The sequence below is a fragment of the Lagopus leucura genome, unplaced genomic scaffold, assembly GCF_019238085.1.
Source record: "Lagopus leucura isolate 7727_CA_CO unplaced genomic scaffold, USGS_WTPT01 Super-Scaffold_100037, whole genome shotgun sequence".
Taxonomy (NCBI): domain Eukaryota; kingdom Metazoa; phylum Chordata; class Aves; order Galliformes; family Phasianidae; genus Lagopus; species Lagopus leucura.
This window is the reverse complement of record NW_024962286.1, coordinates 1,935,812-1,948,141: the sequence shown is the minus strand read 5'-3', so window position 1 is coordinate 1,948,141 and position 12,330 is coordinate 1,935,812. Positions and strand designations below refer to the sequence as shown.

Below are 12,330 nucleotides of genomic sequence, written 5' to 3'. Positions count from 1 at the left end.
ACCTCAACCCCATGTTGCCATGGCCAAACCCACCTCAACCCCATGTTACCATGGCTGAACTCAACCCATAGCTGCCATTACCCAACCAAGTCCATCTCACCGTTCAACAAAGGATGCCCAGCTCCAGGAGGACAGCTCAGGGCCATCCCTAAGAAGACTCTCACCTCCAATCCCAGGTTTTGCTCAGATTTTGAGAACCTCCTGTGCCTTTAAGGCTGGCCCCAGCTGCGCTTGCCACCGTACAGAAGAGGATGCAAAATTAAGTTATGTGAGGCTCCTGCAGCTGAACCAGATGCGACTAAAACCAGCCTCTTTATGTATTCATGAGCTGTGTGGAAGAGAAATAAAAGGATTCATTACCACGCAAACTGTTACTAATGACATGTACCTGGTGCCGAGCACCTCTGGAAATCTAATGCGACACACTGGAGGAGAAAATGTATTCGCTTTTGAGAGGCCAACGCTGAATGGAAAATTTCCCCTCCTTGGCCCTTCCTCATTCTGCATTCACTAAAAGCAACATTTACAATTCTTCTGCCATTATGTCCTACCAGGGCCTCTGCGCTTTCTGTCACGACCTTGATATTAGCTGAAAATTGGAAATTCGCTGGCATAGCGGAGGTGGGGAGGGCTGCAAAGCAACTTGCTCTGCCGCCTAGTTTGCTCTGAAGAAAGAAAGAAAACAGAAGAAAAAGAGCAAAAAAGGCAACACTTAACTGCCTGTGAGTCACCAGCAGGAAAATGCAGAGGATGCACAGGCCAGGAGGATGGGAAGAGGAGGTGGGAGAGCTCCGCAGCGCCGCATGGCCTTTGGTGGCACCAAGGCTCTGATGTCAGACAAGGCATTAGAAAGGAAAGTGCTTTATCTGATCCCAAATCCCTTCTTCTGTCACCAGGAAGAGTGAGCAGCTTATTGTAACACCCATTTTGTTTCTTTTTTCCCTCTTTTGGTCAGGAACAGAGCTCTCAGCATTATTCCATACATATGAAAGTGGGGATAAATGCTCCCCAAATGGGAGATGATACTTTGGGGTCTGTTCTAGCCTCCCTTTAACCCCAGGAGTTCTCTGTGTTTGTGGCCTAAGTCATCCCTTCTCATGCTGCTCCCTCCCTACTATTCCCACCCAATCCCTTGTTTATCGAAGGCCATCCCTATTAGTTGGCGAGTTTCTAATTTAATCAAGGCTGGTCCCTCTCACTGATTAATTTACAGGATGTCAGCTGAGCTGTTCTGCTTTGTCACATCCCTAGCACTCCGGGTGTGTGGCGATGGGAAAGCACCTGAATGTGATGCAGAGCAACGGGAGCCTCCCTGAAATAACAAATAGAGACGTGGCACCTCGACGTCGCATGGTTGGGAGCACCTAGCCCCAAGTTCATTCCATCTCCACGGGAGATGAAACCTTTCCTCTCTATCAGGAAGCTCAATCCGAAATGGGCAGACAGATGTTAGACCCCAGTTTTTCTTTTCCAACTCAATCGCTCGCTGACTGCCATGGGAAGGGATGTTCCTCCATTTGAGGACCCCCATGGGCAAATGTAGGATGTGTTGCTCATAGACTTTACTTTTCTGTATTGGCCAGGTATGGGTGGAGATGAAATGATGGGGAATATATGGAAGAATTTTTAAAATATTTATTTGGGAGGCTGTATGGGGAAGCTGGTAAGAACCTCGCCAACTTGCATTCCCATTGCCAAGGGTAATGCCAAGGTGGAGTAGGAGAAGGTCTCCAGCCCCTCTTGTGGTTTGGAAGCACTGCATTCCTGCTTTTGGAGGAGAGGAATCAGATCTCCCATGCCCCAACCCCTCACAACCCATTTAATTGCCCCAAGGAGGACACAGCACTGACACCAGCATCTGTGAACCTGCTTTTGGCCAAACATCAAGAGATTTTGGTTTGAGTGATGATTGGCAAACGTGGATGGAGGCCAGCATTAGGATTCCTGAGCTCAGGCTTTGTCTTGAAGGTTGGATTTCCTGCTCTGGAAACCTTCCTGTCTGTTTCTGTCCCCACCACCAAATTTATTGATCACGTTTGGTCATAGTGCTGTGATAACAGCTCTCAGCTGTGCCTGAACCTGAATCCGAAATCCAACTGCATACGGTTGTCAATCCAATCTCAAGCCAAAGCCATAGGACTGAGGCTGCACATCTGTGTATCTTTCCCATTTCTGAAACCCGATGAGGCCGGGGGGATTGGAACAAATTGTTGATCCACCATCCATGGGGTGGGTTGGGATGTGCACCCAAAGCTTTGCTGGAGACCCAGCGGTCCCTTCCCACCGGCCCTGTCCTCCTGCAGGAGGTGCATACTAACAGTAACACTCGTTCTTAATGTTAATCAACGACAGAAATCATCATCTGGGGGGTTCTGGTTGGTAGAACAGGGATGTGCTCATCGACCTGGTGCTCCTGGGGGGCTGAGGGTCCATCTCCAACCATGTGCTGTCTGTGCTCTGTGATGCTGAGATGCTGTGAAATCTCTTTACACCTTGTTGTCGAGATACACCATGAGTGCACATCTAAAATCAGGGATAAGTGGCTTTTTCAACTGCTGTGGCTTAGTTTACTGAGGGATCTCCCAAGAAATAGATGTGGGTTCTTTGGTTTGTGGGCTGTGACCCCAAGGAGGTACAGAGACGTTGTTCCACCTCCTTATCCAATAGGTATGGTCTCAGCGACGTGGAAGAGGAGAGTAGGATTTCAAGGAAAATCTTGGAATAGTTAGATATGTAATCTCAAAAAAATGATGGTGTGGTGAAGGAATGGGTTGTTGTCCATGGGGGGGTGGGCATAATGTTGAGAGTCCTTGTAGGGTGCTGGATGGGTGGCCCAATCCAGACCTGACAAGGGGGGAAGAACGCTAAATTCCAAAGCGAGGGCTGTGTAGGCTGTGTAGGGTAGGGAAATGCAAAGGGAAGGGAGGGGGCAGCAGGAGCAGCGGCCACTCGGATTTCAGGGCTCTCAAGGAAAAGTCGAGCTCTGCGTTATTTTCCCAGGCTGTGAGGAGGCATCGCAGCTGGCTTGCACCCGCCTGGGACAGGGGAAGGGTCTGAAATGGTGCCAGAGCCTTAGTGTGGAGGTTACGGCTGAGTCCCCCAGGGTTGGAACAGAAAGATGAGAGCTGCTCCATGCACAGCTGCCGGCCCCAGTGCCCAACGTGGGGGGAAATCACCATCAGGAGCCAGGGACGAGTTATCTGCTGCTGTTAAAAGGAGCTGACAAGTGGGAGAGGCAGAAAATGCAGGTGTTGGCAGGGAATTACTGCCTTCCCCACAGGCTGGGCTGCAGTAAATCAGCGTCACAAAGATGTTGCTTGGGGTGGGGGAATGCTCGAGGACGGGGATGCTCAGGGATGAGGTGCTCAAGGATGGGGATGCTTGGGGATGAAGATGCTCAGAGATGGGAACGCTTGGGGAGCTTTGGGCCAGGAGCAGTTTCCAGCACTGCTGACAACGCTGACATGATGAAAATACATCATGTCCTAATTAGGATCAAAGGCTAAGTGGTCACCTGTGCCCTTTAGGGGAGTCTCGATTCACCCCAGAGGGATGGGGCTGCCACAGAGGGCTAGGCAGTTCCCAATACAGTAGCCAAAGTAGGAGAAAAGGCAATGATTCACCTCCTCCCATATTCACTCCCTAACAGGGAACATGAAATCCCATACATGTGTCCCTGTTTCCCCCCCTCTCAGGCAGCCAGCCCTACAGAAGGAGCACTGTGCCAAGCAGACCTCATAGCTGCCTGCTGATGTCAGGGCTCTGCGCAGTGCAGCTGTCTGAAAGCGTCCCCTGGATTAGAGCATTGCACTGGGATGGGTGGGAGGGGGTACATTCCTGGGGGGCGGCGTCACTCCGGTGGATGGAGCCAAAGGCTGGGAGCCCCATGTTCTGCTGCTGTTTGCAATGGGGCAGCAGTGGGGTCTGGGTGCAGCTGTTCCCATCGCTGTGCTCCGACATTCCCACCTGCGAAATGGGCACAGCACAGCTCTGCACCCAAACACCAAGGAGGGATTCCCTGGTGTTGGCACACAGCTGTGAATACACAGAGTGCCATGAATGCAATATGGGGGTTCAGTTTACCACCAGGACCCATTTTGGAGGATTCCCTGCCACCATTCCTAGCAGAGACTCCATCCCATTATTCCACCCAAGGAACACCGATGGAGATGCTTGGAGCTGGGAGCCCAAAACCCAACTCACCCTAATGTCTACAGGACCCTATAATACATTTTTGGATGGACACAGCCATCCATCCACCCACCCACTCCAACTCGCTCCTCTCTTCCCCCACTATTACGCCTCGAGCCCCACTTGGGGGTGTCATGCATTTTCGCAGGCTGGGGAGAAAACAAATTAAAAACAAAATAATAATTAAAAACAATAATAATAATAAAGGAAAGCTGCCGGATGGGCTGATTTTGCACTGATTAAACATTTTGGACAGCACTGCTGGACGATGCGGGGAGAATCGATTTGTCGTCGCCCACTCTGCCCGCCTGGCACCGCGACTCCGGCACCGAAATGTCACGTTTGTGATCTCCAGGATGTGGAGTGGGGGGGCAAAAATATATATATATTAAAAGCATAGAAAAGAAAGAAAATGTGAAATGAGAACAGAGCCTGAGCGGGTTTGCTGCTGTGATAAATGTTAATAATTGGTGTGAGGAGGGGGGAGGAAGCGGTGTTTGTCGGTGATTTTCTGGGTGCTGTGTACACACTGATGCCTTATCACTGAAGGATGGAAAGCAGCGGCGGTGATGGCACTGCTGATACATTTTAAACACCCAAAGGATGCGATGCTGCGTGTGATGCTGATCCCCAAAGCACCGGAGCATCCCATGGCATAGGTGGGAGCAGCCTGGTCTCTGTGCCCCTTTATTTGCTTTCTGGGATTTTCTTCTGGTCCCAAAGGGTCACACAACGCAGCTCCAGCCCCAAGGATGGAAGCCAGGCTTTATTTACTCTAGCTGGAGGCTGACATCCTGCTGTATTCTCATGACTCCAGGACCTGAGGCTTTAGCACAAAAATGCCAAATATTAGCAAGCTCTCCACGGCTCCGCAGCATTTTGGAGGGGCTGCGTTTATTTGTTGAACAGGGCCAACGTCCAACGCCCCGTCCCCTTCTTGCTGCTTGGGTTTTCCATCTGCACTGTGGGAAAGTCCCACTGTGGGGCTGGATGTGCTCTCTCTGCATCTCTCTGATCATTTTTTCCCCTCTGATGCCGTTTTTTCCAGAGGTAGAAGAGCTGCTCCCTTCTCCCCATTGCTCTCCCTTAAGGCAATTCCATTCCCCATCCCTGCAGGCACGGAAGCACCCAAGGAATCTTGTGATCACCCCCCCCCCCGGTGCGCTCCCGACTTCAAAAAGCCAACTGCTTCAATAGCATTAGGGGGCTGATTTGAAGCCACAAAAGCCATGAAAATCGGAGTTAAGGCTCAAAAATCCACTTGACACCCTGCCCTTAAGTCCTAAAAGGCGTTGAGCCAAAGGCAGTGGCTCTCAGCTCCCTGGAACAAGGCACCAAGGATGTCCCCTTCCCCTATATTCAACACCAAAGCTATTTTATCTCCCAAAGGCTGCAAGGAGGAGGAGTTTCCCATGGGAGATTATTTATTATTATCATTATTTATGACTATTATTGGTGTTATTCTCACTCATCGCTCCGATCCTTGCTCAAAACACCGCATGCACTGAACACATGCTTTGTCTCAGCTCATCCTTTGGCAACGTTTGGAAGAAATAACTCATTAAAACAGCACAAAAAGTTTTTGCAATGCATTTTATTGAGATTTTCATCACCTAAGCCTGGATTTGCAGGTGTCAGTGCAACTCATTCTTTACCTGCATGCTGAATACTGGCCCAGGCATGGACAAGATCGATACTTCAGTGCTTATTGCAGCAGCTGTAACAGGGTTAGCCACACTATCTGCAAATCCTGATAGCCTCTGGGGTGAGGGATCCTGCAGCCCCTTGTGCAGAATGGCATTGAGGGTTCTAGAAAACCCCTCCACTTCTTAGTTGACGTCCAAGGATCAACGACAGGACGCGTGGGGACAGTTGGGCATCCCTATGGGTAAGGAAACTTGGGGACCACATGGGAGCTGCTGAGCTCACGGCAGGGATGCAGCCTTGGAAGTGCCTTCTGCAGTAGAATAAGGCACTTGGGATAATTTCTAAGCAGCACCGAGCTCGCAGCTGCCCTCTCTTGGCAAAATGTACCTCCTGCAGACATTGCTCAGAAGCCAGGAAAAGCTAAGGCTCAAGGCTCCTGCTGCATCTCACACTGCCTTAAACCAAACTTCCTGGTAAGTCCCTAAATTCTATTCACTTTGCTGTGCGAGGCTCTGTCCAAGGATAAAGGATGCTTTGAGGAGATCGGACCCTCATCAGAAGTATAAAGGGGAACTGGATCCAGCATCCCGTGCTGAGCTCAAAGCTCTCTGCAGAGGCACAGTGCTGCTAGCTCTTGAGATATGCTATGGAAAAGCCCTTACGTGGTGGAAGAAGAGTCACTCCTGCATGGGGCATTACCCTCTTAGAGCAGAGCAGAGGAATCGATTCCCAAAGGCCGCAGTGCTCTGTGGATTTGCTGCAGCTAACTTAGTCCTTTTTCTTTTCTTTTAACACTGTTTTTGCGTGAGTTAACTTAATAAAATAATCACCCCCTAAAACCAAAACTTTTGCTAAAGAGCTGCTGATTGAAGTGCTTTCAAGGCTGTGGCAGGAAGCCACGGTGTGCGTCGAGCACCAGTAGTAGGGCACGGGTTGGGGGAAGGCATCACTGCATGTAGGCATAGCGCCAGTCTGACAGAGGCACGTGGGTTTCCTTGATGGCCTGAGGAGATGTCCAGCGTAGGATGTAGTGGGGGCCACCAGGCTTGTCGTTGGTTCCTGTTTTTGGGGGGGGGGAAAAAAAAGGGACGTGAGGGACGTGGTTTAGTGGGCATGGGTGATGGTTGGACTCAGCGATCCTAGCGGACTTTCCCAACGTGAGTGATTCTATGAGAAGTAGAACCTCAGGGTGAAAGATGTGGTTGGAGGGGATGCGTCCCATCGTGCTGCTGAAAGAAGGGGGTTTTGAAGGGTCTCACCTGAGATGCGGGAGCCCCCAAAGGGTTGCTGGAACACAACGGCGCCCGTTGATTTGTCATTGATGTAGAAGTTGCCGGCTGCGTTGCGCAGGCGGCTCCGGGCTTCCTCAATTACGCTCCTGGGGAGGGATGGTGGATGTCAGCAGGGGGGGGGAATGACAAAAATTGGGGGCCTCTGCTCTAACTCTAACCCTAACCCTAACAGCAACAAATCTGGGCACTGCTTTCCTTTACCTGCACCTCCAGCTCTGCATGTTTTGCCGAGCCAAGTTCAACTCACACTCCAATGGGATCTGTGTGCTTGAAATTCAATTAAATGACTGCAGTTCTGTCTTCTAATCCCTTTTCAAGATTTTTTTGTTATTTTTTTGTTACTTCATGACCTCCTAAGTTAGGACAACTCATCCTAATGACGAGTAAGCTAAGTTTAATGACCTCCTACGTTATTCTACACCTGCTCACTAGCTTCACTAATATTTAGTTTATTCTTAGATATTCATTGAAAAATTAATTCCATATCTGCCTTGTGTGAGCCTCAAAACTTTCTCACAACAACACCAGAAAGTGTTAAATAAGAGAACACCACAATGCAACGACACAACGAAGCAATACAATACGACAACGCAAAGATGCAATGCAACAACTTGCTTTTCATACAATCTAAAAAAGCTTCTGGCTCTCCTCATCACTTAGAAATAGCGCTCCTGTTTTCCTCTAGGCTTCTGAAGTAACGAAATAACTCATTCTTTTCCTAATCTCTTTTTTCCCCACGGTAAAAAGAAACTCAGAACAGGATTCTTGAAACCAGTTTCTAACCAAAAAAGCACACTATGCAAGCCCTGAGGGGCTGGAACATAGACTAGTGGCTGGGAAGGGATGGGAGGACCAACACCCCGGCTGCCCCCTCCTCTTGTCCCCTCCTCCTGTCCCCACTCGGTCTCTGCTCACCTCTCCTGGGCGAACACCGCCCCCGTGAGGCCGTAGGGTGTTGTGGTGTCGATCAGCTCCAACACCTCCTGGTACCTCTCCTCGGGGTACACGTAAACCGTGAGGATGGGTCCAAAAATTTCCTGCAAAGCAAAAAATATAAATCGTTATCGCTCAGCCATTTGATATAAACCAGCCTCCTCCAACCGCCAGCGTCTCGAAATTAACACCAGGTTAGCTAATAACCATCAACCAGCCAACGTGCTGCCCAAGACGTGGATCCACATCCCGTGTTTTCCACCTTTCTCACCTCCTTCATGATGGGGTCTGTTGGGTCCTGGCTCTCCACGATGCATGGCTCAACAAAGTACCCAACGCTGTCATCACAGCCACCCCCGGCCAAGATGCTGAGGCTGGGGGACGTCTTGGCGTGTTCCAGCCACTTCTTTATACGTGCAAAAGACTGAGGAAAGGAAGGATAATGAAAGGTGTACATAACCTTACACTGGTCGTTGAAGTAGGGCTGGAGGTGAGCTTTGGGTGCTGCTTTTCAGGACTGTGCTGCTCGCTTCCAGCTCAGGATGAGGGCTGTGCACTGAGTCTTATATCTGACATGGCTTCTCAGCAAGATATCTCACTTCTCAAAAGAAGCAGTGACATATCATAGAGTGCTTTAGGTTGGAAGGGACCTTAAACAGCATCGATGCTTAAAGATCATCGAGTTCCAATGCCCTGTCATGGGCTGGATGCCCCCCACCAGACCAGGCTGCCCAGAGCCCCATCCAATCTGGACTTTAATGTCTTCATGAATGGGGCAATATGTGACAGTTGAGTTCGTTACTCTCCTGGAATACTGCTCAAAGCTTTGCTAAGTGTAATGAGCCCCAACCAACCAAACTTCTACCAGCAGCCTTGTGGTGCTACCTTCACGCAAGACACATGAACTCACCTTGTCATCAATCACTGCTGAGAAAAAGGTCCCAAAGTCCTGGACAGGCTGCAGGGGCAAAGAAAAGACAATACAGAATCATGAAGGTTAGAAAAGACTTCCAGGATCATCAAGCACAATTCATCATGCCAACCTCAATTCATCATGCCAACCTATCCCTACTATGTCCACTCATAGAATGCTTAAGGTTGGGGAAGACCTCCAAGATCATCTAGTCCAACCATCAACCCATCTCCACTGTGCCCTATCACAGAATCCATTAGGCTGGAGAAGACCTCCAAGGTCATCCAGTCCAACCATCAACTCAACCCCACCATATCCACTCGTAGGACTATAGAATCCTTAAGGTTGAAGAAGACCTCCAACATCATTGCGTCCAACCAATGTGGGTTGCTCCTGATGAACTCACTGGGCTGAAAGGTGGAGGAGACAGCATGAGGACATGCAACCACCAGGGCCTGGGGTCAACACTGTGCCAAAAAGCTGATCCTAAAACTGAAATTCCCACAGCAACGCATCCCTTCCCAAAGCACACCTCCGTTTGGAGGGACCAACCTCCCCTTTTTCAATTAGCCCACGGTATTCAGCGCCTTGCACAATCCTTCCTGCAGATGCTGGCTACAAGTTAATTTCTAATCACTAAAAAAAAAAAAAAAAAAAAGATGAAGGAGGGGGAGGATGGAGGGGTGGTGGTGGTGGTGGGGAGAACCAGTGGATAAAAAGCTCGGTTCAATAGGAATTAGTAGCCAGTTACCGCAGTCTCTAATCCCATCAGCCACCCGCTGAGCCGCAAAGCCCTTCAGCAGCCCGGCAGCTCCACTCACGTCTCCCACTTTGATCTTCTTGGTCTCCTCCAGCAGCTTGGCTTTGATCTGGGGCCACAGCGAGCGCGGGGCATAGAGGCGGGAGCACGCCGAGCATTTCTGGCCGCCGTACTCGAAGGCGGAGCGCAGGGTGCCGTTCACCACGCTGGACACGTCGGCCGAGCTGTGCACCAGGTGGAAGTTCTTACCTCCACACTCTGGTTGGTGGAGAAAAAAGGAGAAAGAGAGGAGTTAGCACGAGGTATAGGGATGGGGTATTCGCCGTGCGCCCTCCCCACAATGCGAGCTCACCTCCAGCCAGGCGTGGGAAGTTGCGGTAGCGGTCCAGGTTTTCGGATGCTTGCTTCCAGAGGCGCTTGAAAGTCCTGGGAGAGAAAGGAGGAGGTGTGGGAAACTTGGGAAAGGTATGGTAGGGCCCTGACCTTGATGTGACACCCCAGCAAGTCCATCTGGCCATCCCCGAAGAAGGGATGTTCTGCAAATGGAAGAGATGTTGGTGAGAATAAGACCCTGGATATCAAAGCACCGGGCACCGCGCAATACCCAGAGCAGAGAGCACCCAGCAGAAGTTCCTCTTCCCCTTTCACTCCTCGGTTTTTGGTTAAAGCAGCTCCTTGTGCTTCCCCACCCTGACTTACGGCACGCTGCCAGTGAAGTTGAGCCCGCAGAAGTGCTCAGAGCTGGTGACAGCATCACCAAACACGGGTCCATCTGCTGGCACGAACTGGATGACGTTGGGAGGGAGCCCAGCTTCCAGCAGGATCTTGTAGACAGCGTAGCTGGAAAGCAGGGCCGTGTCGCTGGGCTTCCACAGCACCACATTTCCCTGCAGACAGAGCACAGTGAGTGCACAGGGAGAGGCTTCCGGCCCTAACATGACCCAGTGCCAGCTGAGGGAGCAGAACAACCTTCCAAGCATGTATTAACAGAGCCCAAACAAACAGCAGGATTGGCTGCAAGACACAGAACAGTGGCCCCGCTGTGCTCCCACCCCTTTGGCTCTGTGCCCCCACCATGGCTGCAGCTCGTGACCTGCCCTGTGTCACCATCGCTGCAATGATGAGCAAGGTTCAGTAGTGCAGTGCATAGAGGAGAACAGCCTGGGATTAATTAACACCTGCTGAGGGCTAATTAATACCCACCTATTAGAGCACCCCAAGCTGCTCTCTGCGTAAAGCCCAATCTATGACTCGTGGAATGGTTTAGGTTGGAAGGGACTTTAAGGAGCATCCAGTTCCAACTCCTGAATTGGGCTGGTTGCCCCCTTCCAACCTGGCCTTTAATGTCTCCAAGGATGGGGCACTTCTCAGATTTGGGGAACATTTTCCCTTTTTCCAACACTTGCCCATCAAAGCTGTTTGGTGGACAGGTCTACCCAGCAGCCAGGGGAATGCCTGACTAATTAACATCCCCTGAGCCTAATAACAAAATTCAGGGGGGGGGTGTAGAAGGGTGTGGCTGGGCTGAGCATGGAGGTGCCCAGTTTTGGACCCAATTTTGGAAATGGCCCCAAAGAGCTCCTCCATCCCCAAGTGCAAATCACTCAGAGATTTAGGGTCAGGACCCCAGAGATTCGGGGTTGGGACTGGTGGACAAAACAGGGAAACATCATTCCGTGATGCTCACCATCAAAGCTGGAGCTCCTGCCAGGTTGCCACCGATGGCTGTGAAGTTGAAGGGAGAGACAGCCGCCACAAAACCCTATGGAAGGAAGAGGAAAAGGACGGGTTGTAGCATCCTACGTCACCATACGGCACCCCACGACATCCCACGGCCATGAGTTTGCCTGGCTGCTCACCTCCAGCCCGCGGTACACCATGCTGTTGGTGCTGGACTCCACGCTGAGCGGCTGGCTGCCCTGCAGCTCCAATGCAAACTTGGCGTTGAAGCGGAAGAAGTCGATCAGCTCCACCGCCGCGTCGATTTCCGCCTGGATGACAGTTTTGCCCTGGTCACGGCCAACAAAAACAACAGATGGCATTGGGGTTTGGCCTTGGCTTCCTGCAAGGCCCCATCCTACTCCTTCCAAGACCCCACCCCACTCCTTCCCAAGGTCCCATTCTTGTTCCTTCTCAAGGCCTCATATCATCCCTTCCCAAGATTCTATACCTACTCCTTCCCAAGACCCCATCTCACACCTTCCCAAGACCTCAATTTCTCCCAAGACCCCATCTCAATCTCTCCCAAAGCCCCCAATCCACTCCTTCCCAAGACGCCATCTCAATCCTTCCCAACCCCCCCCATCTCAATCCTTCCCAAGACGCCATCTCAATCCTTCCCAACCCCCCCATCTCAATCCTTCCCAAACCCCCCCATCTCAATCCTTCCCAAACCCCCCCCATCCCAATCCTTCCCAAGGCCCCACCTCAATCCCTCCCAAGACTCTATACCTGCTCCTTCCCACGACCCCATCTCACACCTTCCCAAGACCTCAATCCTTCCCAAAGCCCCATTCCCAACCCCTCCCATCTCAATCCCTCCCAAGACCCCCCATCTCAATCCTTCCCAAGACCCCCCCCATCTCAATCCTTCC

The 12,330-nt window shown here is 51.1% G+C and overlaps 1 protein-coding gene across 1 annotated transcript in view; it reads right to left on the bottom strand.

Annotated features, from left to right (window-relative positions):
* Positions 1-5,770: 5,770 nt before the first annotated feature.
* The window catches only part of ALDH4A1 (aldehyde dehydrogenase 4 family member A1), a 9,387-nt gene continuing 2,827 nt past the window's right edge, over positions 5,771-12,330 (bottom strand). The window contains exons 6-15 of the mRNA XM_042883369.1: positions 11,596-11,745; positions 11,424-11,498; positions 10,436-10,623; positions 10,089-10,162; positions 9,798-9,994; positions 8,974-9,021; positions 8,335-8,487; positions 8,046-8,167; positions 7,098-7,216; positions 5,771-6,897 (exon numbers count right to left, since the gene is read on the bottom strand). Coding sequence (XP_042739303.1) covers positions 6,785-6,897; positions 7,098-7,216; positions 8,046-8,167; positions 8,335-8,487; positions 8,974-9,021; positions 9,798-9,994; positions 10,089-10,162; positions 10,436-10,623; positions 11,424-11,498; positions 11,596-11,745 — 1,239 coding nt within the window. The 3' untranslated portion in view covers positions 5,771-6,784. The remainder of the gene's footprint in view (positions 6,898-7,097; positions 7,217-8,045; positions 8,168-8,334; positions 8,488-8,973; positions 9,022-9,797; positions 9,995-10,088; positions 10,163-10,435; positions 10,624-11,423; positions 11,499-11,595; positions 11,746-12,330) is intronic.